The 18,979-nt window shown below is 36.6% G+C and overlaps 7 protein-coding genes across 7 annotated transcripts; 2 read left to right on the forward strand and 5 right to left on the reverse strand. All coding sequences in view use genetic code 12, as the record gives it.

Moving 5' to 3' along the window:
* Positions 1-1,706: 1,706 nt before the first annotated feature.
* PVL30_003638 (uncharacterized protein) lies at positions 1,707-3,062 on the forward strand (the record flags this gene model as incomplete). Its single annotated transcript, XM_001526186.1, has 1 exon — positions 1,707-3,062. The coding sequence occupies one exon, from the start codon at positions 1,707-1,709 to the stop codon at positions 3,060-3,062; it is 1,356 nt and encodes a 451-aa protein (XP_001526236.1).
* Positions 3,063-3,348: 286 nt separating this feature from the next.
* Positions 3,349-5,046, reverse strand: YCK2 (Palmitoylated plasma membrane-bound casein kinase; the record flags this gene model as incomplete). The annotated part of the gene is made up of 2 exons (XM_001526187.2): positions 3,349-3,645; positions 3,766-5,046. 2 exons carry the CDS (start codon positions 5,044-5,046, stop codon positions 3,349-3,351), a joined length of 1,578 nt encoding a protein of 525 aa, XP_001526237.2.
* Positions 5,047-7,286: 2,240 nt separating this feature from the next.
* HDA2 (histone deacetylase) lies at positions 7,287-9,659 on the reverse strand (the record flags this gene model as incomplete). Its single annotated transcript, XM_001526188.1, has 1 exon — positions 7,287-9,659. One exon carries the CDS (start codon positions 9,657-9,659, stop codon positions 7,287-7,289), a length of 2,373 nt encoding a protein of 790 aa, XP_001526238.2.
* Positions 9,660-10,202: 543 nt separating this feature from the next.
* Positions 10,203-12,851, reverse strand: IRS4 (Increased rDNA silencing protein; the record flags this gene model as incomplete). Its single annotated transcript, XM_001526189.1, has 1 exon — positions 10,203-12,851. The coding sequence occupies one exon, from the start codon at positions 12,849-12,851 to the stop codon at positions 10,203-10,205; it is 2,649 nt and encodes an 882-aa protein (XP_001526239.2).
* A 587-nt stretch (positions 12,852-13,438) lies between these two features.
* nob1 (20S-pre-rRNA D-site endonuclease nob1) lies at positions 13,439-14,896 on the reverse strand (the record flags this gene model as incomplete). The annotated part of the gene is made up of 1 exon (XM_001526190.1): positions 13,439-14,896. The coding sequence occupies one exon, from the start codon at positions 14,894-14,896 to the stop codon at positions 13,439-13,441; it is 1,458 nt and encodes a 485-aa protein (XP_001526240.2).
* An 863-nt stretch (positions 14,897-15,759) lies between these two features.
* On the forward strand, positions 15,760-16,518 carry PVL30_003643 (uncharacterized protein; the record flags this gene model as incomplete). The annotated part of the gene is made up of 1 exon (XM_001526191.1): positions 15,760-16,518. The coding sequence occupies one exon, from the start codon at positions 15,760-15,762 to the stop codon at positions 16,516-16,518; it is 759 nt and encodes a 252-aa protein (XP_001526241.1).
* Positions 16,519-16,892: 374 nt separating this feature from the next.
* On the reverse strand, positions 16,893-17,722 carry GTT1_1 (bifunctional glutathione transferase/peroxidase; the record flags this gene model as incomplete). Its single annotated transcript, XM_001526192.2, has 2 exons — positions 16,893-17,610; positions 17,688-17,722. 2 exons carry the CDS (start codon positions 17,720-17,722, stop codon positions 16,893-16,895), a joined length of 753 nt encoding a protein of 250 aa, XP_001526242.2.
* Between the last annotated feature and the right edge of the window lie 1,257 nt (positions 17,723-18,979).

Consider the following 18,979-nt stretch of genomic DNA (forward strand, 5'->3'; position numbering starts at 1 on the left):
TAGCAAATAAATCAAGAACAGATAAGTTTGAACAAAAAAAAAAAATTGTGTCTTATGACAAAAGTTGAAGTCTTATCGATGCTGGTGGTGGTAGGAGTAGTAGTAGTAGTTTTTGTAATAATCGTGGTAATTATAGTAATAATAGGTGTGGTAATCGGTGGGTCCCTATCTTTTTCCCCTCCGCTTTTTCTAACCCCCTCCCCCACCCCCTCGCACACACTCCGTTACTTGCTCCACTCGACCAAGACCTCATCGGCGCTCGTTTTCCATCTCCGTCTGAAATTTTTCCAAAAATGGAGAAGAAAAGAAAAAAAAAGAGTCAAGACCTCTTTTGTTTATGTTTCCCCGCCTCTCCGTGACATTCCCAAACATTTATAAGTTGACTCTACTAGCTTCAACCATTGCCTTACTACGAAAAAAACTGGCGCTGTTTTTGAACAGGATAAAGCTTGATTCATTGGTATTTTTTTCTTTTCCTCTTTTACTTGTTCAGTTGAAGAAAGAGACATGAATTGCAATCTAGTTTCTGATTGGAATTGGTAATATAGATTTTCTAACGCTTAAAGTCTGATAAGAAATAAGTTTATTACCGTACAATTCCTCTATTCTATTTTTTTTCATCTTCTTTCTCATTTCCTTTTCATTATTCCTATTTTTTCTTTTCTTTATGCATTTCATTTTAGTTCTTTGACATTCTTTCGTCGTTTTTAGTTTGTTTTATTTCCATGTTTTCTCATTATTGATTCTTGTCAACCGTTAAAGCGAAAAGTACCGACAGCTTCCCGAAAGCGGCACGAGGATAACTACCACAGTCAGGATAATAGGTCTATACTCGTTTATTTGTTTGTCCCCCCACTTGTGGAGGATTTTTTGGTGCTTGGGGTATGGAGCTTGATGTTTACTGATTGATGTTTTTTGGTAGAAAGAGTTACCTTGTGTCATATTATAAGTGGGCAACTGATAGCCGCTGTGGTTCCAACGACAATGTATCAGTTGACCCGATTAAGTCAAATTTAGAAAATAATAATATAAAAAGATAGATTATAAGATTCTGGATCAAAAGTACAACTTTGGTAATGATAAACTATAGATAAGGCAAAAAAGCTAGTTAGAAAGAGAGATAAAGACGCAAATAAAGAAACAAAACAAACACAAACAAGAAACAGACAATAGAGAATAGAGAAGTAAAGAATGCTGAATGATGAAACAATAAAGCAAGCAAGCTTTGTGAATACAGATGATCACTGTAATTGCGATAAACATAGACGTTTTTGTTTTCTGCTCTAGTCGGTGCCTATTCTTTTTTTAAAAAAAGATTACAGTGAAAGTAATTCCTTATCTATAGATCTGTGAGTGAGAGAGAGAGAGAAAAAAAAAATCATACTTCGTTTTGGTGGCTTATCTTTTATTTTTTAAAAGGGGGGTGGGGGAAAGAAGGGAGAAGCAAGAGACTTTTGCAACCAATTCCGTTAACTAACTCTCAAAGATTATAAATAGGACTCCAAATCAAATCCAAAATTTCAACATCGACCACCGTAACATTTCACAACTGTAACTTTGGTGGCCCCTACTGACTACAAAGATATAATTAACAAAAAAGAAAAAAGAAAAAAGAAAAAAAAGAAAGAAAGAAAAAAGTTAAGGCTCAAACCCAATTCTTAGTGAAACATTTATAAGTTTTTAAAAGTATACCAGAGAAATCAATCATGACAAGCGTAACTGCAATTCCACAAGTCGTTCTTGAGGGAAACATCCATAAAGTAATTCCACAATCTACCTATGAGTCGCAAATTTCTCCTTCCCGCTCAAAGCTTGCAACTGCCTCTACCATAAAGTTTGAGCCATTTGTTCATTTGCAATATTATGCATCGCAACAAGGTAAAGACAACTACGATGCCACAAGAAGACTAACATTATCGCAATTGGGTATTTCTCAAGAGACCGCTACTAAGCGTGGAGCAATCTCAAATATTGGTGTGAGCGATCCATTCCCACTCTTCACGCAAGAGGCAATTGACATAATGCGTAATGAAGTTTTACAAAGGGAAACTTTTTTGAAGTATGCAAGATACAGTTTCAACTCGACTTCTGGAATGGATTGCTGTATTCGTGGATACGTAAAAACCACAAACAACGATGGGGCAAATTCAGGTACAACTACAGATGCAAATGTAGAATTGGATATGATTAATTGTCCTTTTATTTATGAGGCGTGGAATCACCCAGAGACAATGAGGTTAATATCACAAATGGCAGGTGTCGAGTTAGAAGTTGTAATGGATTACGAAATTGCCCATGTTAATGTGTCGTTAAAATCAGAAGCCGAGGCTGAAGAAGAGAGGATGGCTCATTCCTTATCCAAAAAGTGTGAGCAAGAAGAAGAAAAAGAAGAAGAAGAAGATGTGGCCAATCCAGTTGATATTCACAGAAAACAAACAGGTGCTAGATCAATGTCCGAAACAAATGGTGATGACATTAAAGCCGTTGTCGGCTGGCATTACGATTCCTATCCTTTTGTATGTGTTCTCATGTTGAGTGATACTACAGACATGATCGGTGGTGAGACGTGTTTACGCATGGGTCACGAAAACACCTCCACTTCACCTCTTTCTTCTGATGCTGAAAATTCCTCTTTTGGTAAAGTTGCAATCATACCCGGCCCAAAGCTAGGATCCGCATCTGTACTCCAGGGTCGCTTGATCCAACATATTGCACCACAGCCTCGTGGCTTAAGTGAGCGTATCACCATGGTGACATCGTACCGTGCCAGAAACCCAGAATTACAAGATACATCAATCTTGTCTACAGTGAAACCGGAAGTTAATTTTGGTTCAAGATACAATGATTTCTACCCGGAATGGGTTCGGTACAGATGTGACTTAATGTGTGAAAAGTTAAACCTTGCCAAGGAAAAATGTGTCACTAAAGATGGGAAATTTGACAAAGCAGAAGCTAAAAAGAGGTTACAAGAGGTGGAAATGTATTTACGCAAGACATACGAGGAAATGGAAGTCACTGATGTAGAAGCTAATAAGATGATGAGAAAAGCTTCTGTTTTCTAATAGTATTGCTATTTAGCTTCCTTAGTAGAGATTAGTTAGAGTGCTAAATAACACGTTTGATTTGATATTTTTTTCATAAAGTAATAATTGGCTAAATTATTCTTTTGCTTCAGATTTATATTGTATTTTTCTTTTATTTATTATCATTATTAATATTCTTATTATTATTATTTTCTCTTTTGAAATTAGAATTGAAATACAATTTAGTATTACTGATCCATAGAAACTCCTGGTCTTAAGCACCAGTTTAATGCGCCTCTGTCCTTTCTTCTACAATCCTTAGCTTTCAATGACAACACAACTTTGAGAAAAAGCCTTTACTTTCTTCCGCATCTTCGTCGTACTGTTGTTGTTGCTGATGATGTTGTTGTTGCTGTTGTGGGTAATTGTTCATGTTATATCCCTCGTATTTACCACCTTGGTCCAATCCTCCGGTGGTTCCTACTGCGCCAACACCGCCATTCAAAAAATCGTTTTGTCCGCCACCACTCATAGACTCTTGTTTAATTGGTGGTAATGGTCTATTGACCAAATGTTGTAATTTTTGTTGGTGCAATTGCGCAGCCGACAATTGTTGCTGCGACTGCAAGTTTTGCAGCTGCTGCAATTGTTGATGTTGTTGCTGGGCCAATTGCAGTTGCAGTTGTGACTGCGATTATTGAGCTTGTTGTTGTTGCAGTTGCAGCTGCTGAGCTTGTTGGACCTGTTGAGCTTGTTGAGCTTGTTGTTGTTGTTGTTGTTGTCTGCTCCTCTTTTGATCACGGTGTCTTCTTTCGCGCTCATTCGGTGGATTTGGATGGCCGTAACCGTGCAAGTTTGGCTTTTTATTGATTGAAGCATCCCAGCCCTTACCGCCGTTCAAATGCATCCAGTCATAATCTCCGTCACAGCTTTGACCCAAGTCATCCAAAATAGACACAAGCAACATTCTATACTCTTCATACGGTGGCTCTGCATCAAATGGCAATGATCTGACCGAGTCCAAGTATTCTGCAAATTGGTTGGGCAAGCCGTCACAAAGCGTCACTGCTGGTGTGGTTCTCTTTTTGTCGCCAATCTTCTCATACTTTTGTTTGTTGGTTGGCGCTTTTAAACCTTGCCATGGTAATTGTCCTCTGAGAAAATAGAAAAACACATGCCCCAAGGCTTCCAAGTCGTCTCTTCTTGATTGCTCTCTACCCAAGTGCGTGTTGATGGACATATAACGTGCGGTTCCGCTCAATGACTTCTTTTCTCTATATGGTATGTGCTGTTTCGTTCTTGGGTCTCTATATTGTTTGGCCATTCCAAAATCAATCAAGTGGACATTGTTTTCATCCGGCATCCCTTGGCGTCCAATAAGGAAATTATCAGGCTTAATGTCTCTATAAATCAAATCGTGACGATGGACTTCTTCAACTAATGTGATCATTTGAATGGCAACTTGAACAACGGTCTTGACTGAGAATCTTCTTCCACACCAATCAAATAGATCCTCCAATGAAGGTCCTAACAAGTCAATCACCAAGATATTGTGCAACCCTTCTTGACCAAAATAATATGCATTGGGGATACCAGGACATCCTTGCAAATGCTTATAAGTTCTATACTCGTCTCGCAATTGTGGTGCTTCGGTCTTTCTGGGTTCAAATTTGATACCTACAGGAACACCATTGATGATGTTTGTACCTTCAAAGATGACACCAAATGAGCCTTCGCCAATTTTTTTCCCAATCTTGTAGTGTAACCCAACTACTGATGAGTTGGAGTTGCTTGCTGCATTTGCTGCTTGGTGCGAAGCAGAAGAAGAGGTAAGATTGTTGTTAACCATATTGTTCTTGTTGTTACTGTTGATTATATTATTGCTAGAATGAAGGTGGTGTTGATTCATTCCTCCCAAGGCAGAGTTTTGTTTGGACGATGATATTATTGGATTACTATGTGATGCTTGAGCAGCTGCTACTGCTGCTGGATTATTTGTTGTAGTGGAAATGCGGTTTGACATGTATCAGTGAAAGCCAATTATTACTTGACTAATTTGTTTGTTTGTGTTTGTTTGTGTTTGTTTGTGTTTGTGTTTGTGGATGTTGTAAATGTTGTGAAAGGTGTCGTCGTTGCTCTTGTGTTTGGGAAACAAATTAGTGGTGACAATGATAATGATAGTGTTGATGAAGAGAAAGAAATGAAAATGGGATTATGATGTTGATGCTATTGTTATTATTATTGTTCTAGTGATTTTCTTTTATAATTTCGTGGTTGTTGAAATTATGGTGAAACTTAAAAATTACAATGAATCCTCTAACTTTATCTTTCTTATTTTCCTTTTTTTTTTTGTGATGCAGGAGTATGTGGTTGTTGTGCTGATGGTAGTAGTACAGGTAGTAAAAAAAAAATAGTGGTTTTTGTTTTCCTGGTTCTTTGTAAATTAATTGTAATGTTGATTTTATCCGCCAATTAGTTTGTTATACACTGGACAAAATATTGTAATTGCGATTTCTTGCAAGTCGTGGAAAGAAATGTCGACCTTGATGTATATCACCCAACGTTTTGGTAGTAATAAAGCTGATGATTATTCACTCAATTTCAAAAAGAAATAATGGGAAAAATTAATCAAAAATTAAAAAAGAAAAGAAAAAAAGGGGGAAAAAAAGGGGAAAAAATCAACCAAATCGAATAAAATAGAAAATCAACCTTTGTACAAATTTGTGAGTGCCTCAAAATCAATGTAAGTTTAGAAGAAAGAACAAACAAACGAAAAGTTGTAAAAATCTTTAATATAATGAAGACAAAAGCTGGAGCAAAAGTAGATGGTATTGACGTCAATTGTAATGACAACTATTTTGTTTTGTTGACGAGTAGTGTTTAGTTCTCTATAAGTTATCTCTATCAAAAGTTATAGATACGAGGAAATTCAAATGTAGATGTGTATCTGAGAATGGTAGTGGCAGAGATGGTGTATATTGAATGAATCTACTTTTGGTGATGACCTAGCGTGTGTGGATGTGTGTATGTAGATGTGGGTGTAGTTGTAGTTGTAGTTGTAGTTGTGATTGGCTGATTGTATGTAGCAACTGCCACTTTGTTGAGTTCAAATCAGAATTGGTAGTTGAAGAAAGTGGGTGGAGGAGAGGAGGTCGATTGCCTGTTGAAAATTCTCTCGCTCTGAATTTTTTGTCCTTGTGGATTTTTTTTTTTTATTTTTTTTTATTTCTTTTTTTTTGAAGAGAGAGAGAAAGAGAGGGAGAGAGAGAGGGAGAAAATTTCTTTTTTTTTTTTCCTTTCCTTTCCTTTTTTATTCCTCCATTGATATTATCAACAATCTACAATCAACAATCAATTATTGTCTTTCACACCTTTTTGTTTATTTGGCTAATTTTGCTCTTTTTCCCCCATTGCTTCCAGTTTGTGGTTTCTATTTTCGTCTATTGCTGATAACCATCGCTTATTCTTCTCTTTTCTTTTTCACCTATTCATTCAATGTGAGAGAAAAAGGGCGCGGGAAAAGGAGAGAAAAAGAAGAATTGACGAATTGACGAATTCACCCATTCAATATATCTTTTTTTGGTCAAAATTATTGATGAGTCCACTATATACCTGTCTGGAATCGATAGCAGAAGATCTACTCTTTAAATTTATGTTTTGCTTTTTTTTTCCCCCGATATTACGTCCTTCTTTCATTCGATCCTCTTCTTAGTAGCTAATTGATAAATTTATACACTCTATCTCTACTATCGTAATTTCTTTTTTTATTTTAACTAAACTAAACAACTTTGACAGTATCAAAAGGTTGTAACGTATCCTTGACCTCATTTCTTTGCTTTGTCCATTTTGCTTCTTTTGTTCAGTTTCTATTGTTGTAGCTGTTGATGAAGTATCGTCTATTATGTGCAATGTATTGTATATACATATATATATATATATACACACGGGTGTAAGGGTGTAAGTAAATCTCATACTATACACACAGCCTTATTATATGACTGGTGATCATTGATGCTCAATGCCGCATAAAAAAGAAATAAAATAATTTCAAACTCCACAAAATCAGCACCAAAAGCAGACAGATTGTGAAAACAAAACTAACCAAGTTAATATATATATATATATACCTATATATAATTTCAAATAAATAGAAAACATATAGCAATTCATATATAGTCGGTCACGTGTATTGAACAACTATCTTTTACTCATACTACCAATCTATATTTCTTATATATATATAATTATGTATTTATTATATATCTAAAATGGAGTGGAGTCTCTACTTATTCTATTGCTGGGTCGACTACTAGACCCACTTGGTCCACCGTTATTCTCAAGAATATGCTGTCTCTCAACATATATCCTATCGATTTTTCCATCATAAAACGAATTAAGAAATTTGTTTTGCGCCACAAGTCTAGTCAACCTTTGTTCATAATTAATCAATGTATCCCGGCGAATCAAATCAGGTAGTTGTGCCATTCCTGGTCCATTTATTTTCTTATAAAGCTTGTTTCTTTGCTCCTTGATTTTTTCTAGTTTCTTAAGTTCCAAGACAGCTTGCGATGAGTTTTGTTGATAATCCTGTCTAGCATCATCAGCATCATCACTAACTTTCTTCATTTCAGTTTGCAAATCACCAAGCTCTTTCTCAAGTCTTGAAAGAAGCTCCCTCTGGTTCAAAAGCACCTGCTCAAAACCCTCCTTGCTATCTTCACCACTTGTATTGCGTATCAATTCATCCTCTTTACATTCCAATTCATATAATTTCTCTTGATTCTTATCGATATCATTTTCAAATCGAGCTAGTCTCTTGTCCAATATCGAAGCTTGCTCATTTAACTTGCGCAATTTTTTGTAACTTGCTTGTATCGAATCTTCATCTTCATCAAAATGGACTTGTCTCGCTGTTTCAAGCAGTCTTTTCAATGGAACCTCCTTATGCTCAATCCTATCCAACTCATCGCGAATTCGAAGATACTCCAATTGTATTGCTTCAACAAGTTGACTTTTAATATTCTCCACCGTTAATACTCTACCATTATCGTAATACACCCCATTGACCTTGATATTATACATGGACTCCAATTTTCTCTTCAACTTTTCCAAAGAAAAATTAAGGGTTAATTCTTCGTCAAATTGACCTAGTCGATTGCTAAATTCAATCGGATTTCTAGCAACTTCCGCAACATACTTGCTCATCTTGATGCCATAAATATCTCGATAAAATGTTTCTCTAAAACTATACTTGCCACTTTCCAAATTGTACATATTCACCACCATAGTGTTCAAAACCTTAAGCCGCCACCTGTGTAATTCATCCCCTCCGTCGTCAAAATTAGAGTGCCGGGGCTCTGGAATACACAATTTGAGATGCTCAATCGAAAAGATGGGGACAGGAACGTATATAGGGCAATTGTGGCTCAGTCGAAGCATCTCAATACTTGGATTTGACGGGTCGATATCGAAATCAAATGAAAAGATAAATTTGTAATTGCCGATAGAAGATGTGGACAGATTCATATAGTTATTGTAAAGCTGGCGAGTTTGAATCAAGTTAATAAAAAGTGACGCATGGACACCTTTATCATGGTGTTGATCATTATCATCATTATCATTATCATCACCATCGTTGTCGCTGTCGTCGTTGTTTTCGTGTTCGTCGGCACCACCTGCTCTGCCTCTTTCTTTGTCATCTTTTTTCCGCAAAAAAGGTCTTTTTCGCTTATCATCATACAATCTCATGTTACTCGAATTATGATACTGCAAATCCTTGCCAATGATCATTCCTTCAATCAACTCCAATTCTTTATTACTCTTTGCCACTACCAATATGGAAACCAATTGTTTTTGCTTACCTTGCGTTTTTTCTTTATTTTTTCTTTGTTCTTTCTCTTTCTTTTTCTCTTCTTCTTTCTCCTGGTCCCTATCGTTTCTACTTCTGTGTCTGTGTGCATCGATAATACCGTCCACGATCTTGTTGAAGAGCTCGAGTTTACCAGACATGCTGATTTGCAGCTCATTGGGTTCCGAGAGTAACAACTTCCTTGGCATGAAATGGTCAACCAACAATGAAGGATGGTTGTTTATCACGCAGAGTTTCTCAAAGCAAAATGCAAAAAGTTTATAAAGGTCTCTACTGCCACCGTCATTAGCATTTTGGTGCCCATTATCGGGTGATAAAGAAAGTGTAGATTGCATGGTTGATACTTCAAGCAAGCTATCAATGGTGTTTTTTTTCTTTTCCTTCGATATAGATTGATTGATTAGTGGCTCGCTAATCAAATGCAAGAGGATTTTTGTTAATGCAATCTGTAGCTTGCTAAGTTGAGTGGGAATATGGTAAACACCCGAGGAGTTGTGTCTTGTCGGGTTATGGGCTTGATGTTGCTGTAGTTGTTGTTGCAGAAAATTTAATTGTTGATCATCTCCTCCCACTGCTACAGCAGCAGCTGCTGCTGCTGCTACTGTTTGATCTTCAGCTTCTTGCAGACTATTATGAAACTGGTCTTGTATAACTGTGTCGGCTAGTGTGTTAAGACCTTGGCCACTGCCACCGTTTTGTCCCAAATCTTCCATACTACCATATATTGATGATGGGGGATCAGCCGATAATATATCCATCAAATTCATGATGCCTTTAATTGAATATGCAGAGACTATTTAATAATTTGATATCTTGAAATTCCAATAGTGGAATGGGTTGTACAATTAATTAATTTCTTTTCTTTTCTTTTTTTTTTGGTTTTTCTTCGATAACAGTAAGCCAGATGTTGTTTATATATATATATATATTTTTCTTTTCTTGTTTTTTTGGGCTTTTGAAAACAACGCGCAATCAAATGCGTAACTCGAGCATTTTACGATTTAAAACTGAAGTTTCGTTCTTCTGTCTCTTGACTAAATTACTAGAGCATTTGTGTTTTGTTTTGTTTTGTTTTGTTTTGTTTTGTCTTGTTTTGTTTTTTTGCCCAAACACCCTGTCAATATTTGTTTATTAAAACTATCTATTCAACCGGGAATTGTTCTTGTTCTATATTATGAGTTCTACAAAGCTGCTGCGCCAGGAATAAACCGTCGTCCCCTGGCCGTATTTCACTCGCCTTTCTGAAAAAAAAAAAAATATATAAGGTCAAAAACAAAGAAAACAAGAAATAAATGTTTCTCTATATATTTCTATCTCATTTTTTTAGTGTTAATATTTACTCCGATTCCACCTAGACTCTCCCATACAATAGATTCAACCTTCTTTGGTAATTTTCTTCCATACAAACATTGATCGACAAGCCACATACCAACAATAAACTCGTTTTTGGTCAATGTACCATCGCGTCTAAAGTCAACGAGGTTCCATATTTGTTCCAAAGTTTCATCCGGGAGCCCACTTCTACTCCATATTCTTTTAACAACTGCACCTAGGATAAGCTGACTAAGTTCAACTCTTTCTGGACGAGATTGATTATTGGCTTGTGAAGGTACCTCAATTGCAGAGTTATATACAGAGCCATCACTATTCACCTTTATTCCTGTGCCATTGTTGCTTTTCATACTCTCTTGCTCCTCCTGCTTAGATGAAGGGTAAGCGTTAGTAGATATAAGTGCGGCCCTCATTGAATCATCAATATGCTCTAAGTTGACTTTCCCATCTTTGACAGTTGAATAGTCAACTCCATGCAATTTTACTACCACAAGGTTTGTATAATTACCTTTATTACTCACCCAAACACCTTCGTATCTCTTCCTTTCTTGGTCTGTCAAATAATTAAGATCGCTATGGTTCTTCCATGGTTTGTACTCGTCAAACTTTGATTTTCTGTCTTTGCGCTTATTGGTGGTTCTCATTGTGGTTCTAAACTGGACCGGTTGCTGTTGCGATTGCTGAGGCTGTTGTTGCTGTACGTGTGCTTGCTGTGGACGAGACTGTGGTCCGAGTCTTCTTACGCCATTCTTTGTATTTCCATGATTAAAATTATTAGCAATCGCTGAAGCATCGGAAAACTCGGATTCTTCATTTTCTTCAACTTCGTTTCCTTCTTCTTCTTCTTCTTCTTCTTCTTCTCCATCTTGTTCTTCTTCTTCTTCTTCTTCCAATTCATCATCTTCTCCCGCACTTTTTCTGTTGACCCCTCTTACATACTTTGCTTCTCCCCCTAAACCTTCGCCTTCTGCCTCTACGTCACTATCTGGATCCAGCCAGATAACACTGTTTTGGTTCCTGTGATCATGACGTTTTAAACCAAATATATTTCTTGAATGATAGTGCTTCTTCTTAATTTCAGGAAATTGTGGAAATTTTGTGTCTCCACGACGGACTAATGTTGCAGCAGCTGTTGTACCAACATTAGGTTGTCCCGCGTCGTTCTCGGCTATTGAAATTTGATCATCGCTTTGATTGAAATTGTCTCCACTGGAAAAAGTGTCAGAAGACTTTGCATGCAACGCCATTATATGTTTTAAATCAGTCGATAACAACTCTGTGCTGCTTGAACCATATTCTTCTTGTGATAATGACGGTGGTGGCTTCCGACGAACCTTGCTTTTTGAACTTATAGATGATTTGTCACTATTGTAGAGTTTAATTGGTACCATAACTTGGTCACCTATATCGGATTCATTATCATGTTGATTTTCGTTCCTAATTCCATTTTCAACGTTGTTTTCATTTTGAGTCCCATGTCCATTTTCATGTCCAATTCCATTTGCACATTTGTTTCCATTCTCATTTTTTAAACAGTCGTCTTCAACATCTGAATCATGGTAGGTCACATCAATGCAAATCCCATGTCTTTCTGGTGTTGATATATTCAGCTCGGTGGTTCCTAGTTGATCATTTTCACCTGCTTTAGTAACTACATTCTTTGCAATAGAATTAACAGTCTTGTTTGAATTTGTAGATTTGACAGATTTAAAAGACTTAAAAGACTTAGCTGACCTATTCGAAGACACCGGTTTCTTCCTGTCTGTCAGATTCCATGTATAATCTTCATAACCTTTATCTTCTTTGTCTCCATCTTCTTCAAAATCAAACCCTGGAGCAAGTCCTCTCGTGGCTGCTTGGTCTGCTGCTATCTTTCGCGACGTATCTAGTCGTTCCCTCATATCACTCAAGATTTGTCTTCCCTTATCATTTTCACTCGCCTTTGGAGGCGCTGGAGCCTTTGATTTCTCATTAAGTGAAGTTTTCAAGTTCTTCAACATTTGCTGTGGTGAATAATTAGCTGATAATCTTCTCGAGCTTGGATCGTTTGCAATGTTTTTTGCTTCAATGGAACTTTTCACGTTATTTATCATATCCTTGGGAGTATGCGGCAGATATCTTGGCAGTTTAAAAGTATCTGACCTGCCACTTGTGGCAGAACCCAAATTGAAGTAGTCGAGGCCTTTGTTATCGTGATTATTTTTGCTAGCTGCTGAGGAATATGAGCCTTGTTTTGAACTGTCTGTATTGACATTTAATACAGGTCGAGGAGACTTGGTCATTATTCGATCATTGTTTTGTGAATATTGTTGGTTAACCATAGAAGTTGGTGTAGTATCACGGTGCACTGCATGATTTGATTTTGGTTTAGGCGTTGTTGATGCTGATGTTGTTGTGACGGTATTAGTGGTATTAGTGGTATTGGTATTAACTGCTCCTGCTAGTGCTGCTGGTGCTGCTGGTGCTGCTGGTTTAACTTTATTATTCTGTGACTTTACGGCTGGTGCACAAACGTATTTGGAGCTCTTGTTGTTGCCTTCATTATTCTGTTTCCATCCGTCGTCTCGTTTTTTACCTGCGTTGAATGCAGCAAGAGCTGCCGCATTAGCAGCAGTTCCACTGGCCATTTATGATCTGATAACTGGCTGGATAGTTTAAGGTTTAATTGGGCGGAATGTTTGGGTTTTAAAGAAAGAGAAGGAGAGGATGCCAGAGAAGAAAAGAGCAAATCAACGGCTGAGCAATTGAATGATTGAGTAGCTGAATATATGAGGAGAGAGTAGAAGAAGAAGAGGAGGAGGAGAAGGAAGCAGACTCTTATCAATTGTTGTTTACAATGGTTTGTGTTTGAATTGCTCGCGTTTGGATAAAAAAAGAAAGTGAGAGAGTGAGAGAGTGAGAGAGAAATATTTGACAAAGAGGAAAGAAATGGCAAAAGCAAAACAACATTACAAAATGAGGAAAGCGAAGATATTGCAATTTGAAAAAGGAAAAAAAAAATGAAAAATGAAACATTTGTATATATATATATATATATATATATGTTTGTTCCAATCTCCAATACAATTTAAAATTTAGATGGAATCAAAAGAATTTGAAAAAGGGAACAAAGAGAAATTGTCTACCATAAATCAGTGTCTAAAATTTAAGGTTTATAGAATACAGCAAAGAAACATAAGATAAAGATCCAAAACATACCTATTACAACAACGTACTACTTTTTTTTACCTCTTGAAGAATTGACGTAACGACCTTTACCCACACGTACACCCGATGGTCTGATCGTATTAACAGTGCCAAAAGGGCTGACGTAGTTATCGGCACTTCCTCCACCAATCCAATCTTGTAACAATTTTTCATTCTGTCTTCTTTCCCAATCATCGTTTTTCAATGCTTGCGCATACTCCTTCTGATCTTCTCTCAAGATCAACGGAGCTTGTTGTGTTTTGTGCCTATTTTGCTTGTTGTGTTGGTACCCGCCTTTACCTTGTAATCTTTGTTGATTTTTACTCAATGGTGAAGGAAGCGAATACTTTTCTCCACGCTTGATCCATTGGAAATTGGCTTTCAAATGAGGGGTTATTTTACCTGTCTTGTTATCCACGGAAACAGCACATCTGATTAACGTATCACCTCCACATTTGGGACAGAAATGTTTTGGTCTACCATCTTTGTTGATTGGTGTGAGCCTGAAACATGCATGACACCTATACATGTAGTTTCGCACACGCTTGATTTGCTTACCAGACATGGTATTTAACAAGTTTATACCCAATTGCATGGCAACATTTTGACACGCAAAATCCCCTGTAGCTAACGCCACTTTCACCAAATGACTATTGGACCCAGAATCCTGTATCTGTTCATTTTGATCTTTCAACATTTCCTCTTGGACGTTTTCTGGTGTGATCCATTCTCCATCATCGTCGGAATCATTGTATTCTTCCTCTACAAATGGCGGATTTTCTTCAACTTTTCGTGTGTTATCTTGTACAGGTTCTTGTACAGGTTTTTGTGTAGATTCTTGTGTAGATTTTTTTGCTAAATCTTTTGACGCATCGTGTACTGTTGGTACATCTTGATCCTTATCAACCAAGTTTTCTGGATGCTTTGATGCAATCTGTGCAGAAACATTCCTTTCGTCCCCATCATCGGTACCGTTTTGTGCTGTTTCCTTCTCTTCTTGAAGTCTCTTCATTTCAGCTTCTCTCTTTTCTCTTTGTCTTTTACCGCCTCTTTTACGTCCCTTTTTTTTCACCACTGCAAACCCATCAGAATCTGTTAAGTTAGCAGCATTGTTCTGAACAGCAAAATCTGGTTTAGGACTCTCCAAGATCTCTCCTGGAAAACTTCGTAATTTTCCTCCACTTTCAATCTCTAATTCATAAGCCAATGCTATAATATGCAAATCGTTTACTGACAATACGCTATAATCACCAGTCAATTTGGCAAACTTTATCACTTTATCAATGTATTCTTGTTTAGGCTGTTTGATCTTTAACAGATCGCCCCAAAGAACCAACTGCTGGCGTACATAATCGTCTTTCAATTCTGAATGAACTCCCGGAGTAGTGTAAAAGCTATTTGCAAATTGTTGTAGGGACGAGGCTGGTTGAGTGATTAATGGGCCTGCATCCAATATCACAGTTTCTACATGCTTGGTACTATGCATTTTATGTGTTGTGTGTCAAATGTTGATCTTATTAATAAGAGTAGCTTACGATCTTTTACCGAGATGAGCATTTGATTTTGAATACATATATATGTGTATATATATAAATATATATCTAATTTTTTTTCTTTTTTTTTTCGGGCTTTTTGTTCTCTCTCTCTCTCTCTCTCTCTCTCTCGCTCCTTCTTCTTCTTCTTCTGTTTTTTTCCCTTCAGTTCCTTATGAGCCGCACGACGTGAGACTTTGCAGATTTCAAGTAAGGTGAAAAAATAAAGTAAATAAAAAAAAATAAAAAAAATAAAAAAAAACAGAGATTCAGGGATTCTGTTTCTTCTTGCTGCTGGCATGGGTTGGGTTCAGGATTTGAAGTGTTTATCTTGCACTTGTACAGAAGCAATAGTAAAAAAAGCAGAAGAAAAAAAAAAAAGAAAAGAGGGACATTGAGAGCTATAAATGTAGATTTAGCAACTAAACAGCTTTTATGTATATTCCTTTAATCGCAAACGACAATTAGTAACTTCCATTACATCGCCATCAAACATAGTCTTGGCTAACATTTCAAAACCACAACTGAGGAGTATAAAAGACAGATGATAGTCTTGTACCAACATTGATTTCCTAGTGTTTTCTTTTTCCTTTTCTTTTTCCTTTTCCTTTTCCTTTTCCTTTTCCTTTTCCTTTTCCTTTTCCTTTTCAATTTGCTTCAATTGTCTGAGACCGCTACTAAACTGAAGTGAATTTCAAACTTAAGAATTAAAGAACGGAGATTTATAACTAGAATTAAAAACAAAGCAGTTAAAAAGCAGAAGAACAAATACAAAAAAATAAAACAAAGAAGAAAAGAACTGAGCAATCAAAACAGAATGGTACAACAAGATAGAATCGTTTTGCACTGGTTAGATCAATCAAGGTCACAACGTGTTGTGTGGCTATTAGAAGAACTTGGTGTAGAATATGAAATTGTTTACTACAAGAGAGACTCCAACCATAGAGCTCCCCCGGAATTGAATAACGTCCACCCCTTGGGTAAGTCTCCAGTGTTGGAGATTTTCCAACCTAATGGTGAAACCGTAAAATTAGCAGAATCTGGATGGATTTTCCAGTATTTAATCAACAAGTATGACACTGCCAACAAATTAAAGGGCACCAATGAGACCGAAAGTAATCAAATCAATTATTTTCTTCACTATAGTGAAGGTACTTTGCAGCCACTTCTAGTTGGACTATTGATAAATCATTTGGCGAGAACAAGACCAATGTTACCAATAAGGATGTTGATGGGCCCCTGTGTTGGTGGTATAAACAATAGTTACTACAAGCCGGAGCTTTTAAAGAATGTCAAGTATTTGAATGATATTGTCAAACAACAATACAATAAACATAGCAAGTATTTGGTTGGTGGGCAGCTTTCTGCGGCAGATATTATTTTGTCGTTTCCCATTCAGAGTGCAATCAACAGAGGAGAAATGTTAATCAACCAATCGTTGGAAAATGAGTATCCTGAATTGAATGAGTATTACCAACATATTATCAAACAACCGGGCTGGAAGGCTGCTGTTCAAAAGGTGAAGGACTTTGAAAAAGTCCTTGGCGATAAGCAACAACCAAACCAGGTTGATTAATTGGTTGGTTGATTATGAAATTGGATTGTATAGTACTTTCTATTTTCCAAACTTTATCGAGCGTAGGAGCTAGAGTATTGAGGGGAAGGAGAGAACAAGAGAAAGAAAGAGAGGCGGGGGGGGGGGGGGGGGGGGGGGGGAGGGGGGGACGGGAATTGTGTCTGTCATTTAAAGTAGTGCTAATTGCTAATACCTTAAACTAGAATAGTGAGCAAATTTATATGTATATGTATATGTATATGTATATATATATAAACGTACAAACAGTCTAAAACATATAATGTATGTATACTCAATCAAACAAAACAAGTAACATGCTGTTCATCAAGGAAAAAGAAAAAATATTTTGATGTTGAACTTGTATTTTCCCCAACTTAAATATTTGGCTTTGAAACTTCAAAAGAAGCAACCAAATCATTAGCCTTGATGAACTTGGGCTCTTTGGAGATGTTTTCGGCCCAAGCACTGATGTTTGGCCAGAGCTTATCTATATTTCCAAATCCCATTTTCTGGGCTGACTCTTTCGAGCCAAAAATATTAGTCAAGAGTGGGAAGCTCAAGATGATATCAGCACCAGTCAACTTCTTCCCAACAAAATACTTTGAGCCTGATTGCTTCTGCTTTGCTAGTATAGCATCTAAAAAGTCCAAATTCTTTTTGGTTTCGGGAAAATAAAATTGATCGTCAATTCCCTTAACCAATAGGCCCATAAGGGTTCTTGTTCCAAAAGGTGCTTGTTTTTTGGCAAATGAATGAACCAAAAGGGCAACCAAGTTTGGCTGAAGTGTGCCTTCGGAGTAATGTAAGAAATAATCAACTTCGTCTCTTTCAAGTGGCTCTTCTGGAGTCAATATATGGTTTGGATCATAGTATTGTAAAATGTGATTGATGATGTGCCCTGTCTCGGCAATGACCTGGCGGTCGCCATTGGGCTTGACAATTTCAATTACTGGCGATTTTCCCAAGGGGTGAATTTTCTCCAAGGATTTTGGTGCCCTAAAATCCTTCTCTCTTGCATAGGTCTTGAGTTCAAATGGAAGATTCAATTCTTCTAGTAACCACACAATTCTTTGCGAACGAGAATAATCCAACCTATGCTAAAAGGTTAGTATATTGTTATATTGCAAAAGATCAAGATAAAAGAACTTCAGAGGTTAGAAGTTACATACCAATGTAAAATGATTTTATCTGACTCTGTAGACATTTTGTATTGTAATGTATTTAAATTTATATTTTTTTTTTGATTCTTTGTATATTTTTTTTTTAGATTTATTTTGAATTGGTGCCACAAATCTTTGATCAATTCAAATAAAGCGAATAAAAGGAGGGGGGGAACTCAAGGAAAAAAAAGGATTCCGATTTTCTCTCCATAGACAAGGATTAAGGAAAAAGGAATAAGGAGATGGAGAAAAGCTGTGGAAGATGGAAGTAAAAAAAAGAAAGGACAAGAAGGATAAGCAATTCCAATGTGTTATATATCTTGTCTCCGTGTCTCTCACATGCCACTAACTTCACATGAGGAGTGCATATTGCTGAAAAGCACAATGTAATATGTCATGTTGATATGTTAAAATATGTAGGTGAGAGCAAAGATGACACAACATGAAATGTTCCTGGTTCTTACCTACCGTTTCAATTGCTCGGCTATGGAAAGGGAAGTTCAATGTCTATTGTCTACAGCAAGTGGCATAAATAAAGAGCACAAATACTTTACATGATGGAAGTTCAGGTGCGCTTTATTCTTTGAATTATATATTTTAGTCCCTCCTTCTTTACCGAGAGCGCCACTTCCCCCCTCCCCCCCTCTTTCCTTCACCTCCTCCTCCTCCTCCTTTACCTCCTCTTCCTTCCACCTGCTCCCCCATTTAACCCCGCAAATTTCATTGACTTAGATCTTAAAATATTTTCCATAGTCTTAAATAGTATTAGAGAGAGTAGTCGTAGATTATATTGCATTAAGTTTATTTTTTCTAGGTGTTCTTGTTTGTTATTCTAGTGGTTGTTTCTAGTTTAATTCTAAATAGGGATTGATATAAGATAAAGGTTACAATGGTAAACAATTGTATTATTGCTGGCTTCAAGAATAAATTGTGCTTAAATCTTGCGATGATAAGTTGTGAAAGTATGCAATTGCCGAGGAAAAAATGTTTCATCAATCATGTGTGACCTGATTTATGATTTAAATTAAAAACTAAAGAAGTTGAAAACAAAATTCAAAAAAATGTCAATGACAAAAGTATTCCAAAACATCAATATAGTGTCTACATACTGGAATATTCCATTTTGCAAGCTATTTTGGGTAAGAGTAAAAAAAGAGAAAAAAAAAAGTCCGTTATTTTGAAGTTTTGTCATTAAATCTCTGTTTTAATTTTTTTTAAATTCAAATTTATGCAAAATAATGAAGAATGTGTTAAAATAAAAACCATCAACAATATGGGATAGAAAGCAACAGTCAGTAACA

The sequence above is a fragment of the Lodderomyces elongisporus genome, chromosome 4 (assembly GCF_030384665.1).
Source record: "Lodderomyces elongisporus chromosome 4, complete sequence".
NCBI classification, from domain to species: domain Eukaryota; kingdom Fungi; phylum Ascomycota; class Pichiomycetes; order Serinales; family Debaryomycetaceae; genus Lodderomyces; species Lodderomyces elongisporus.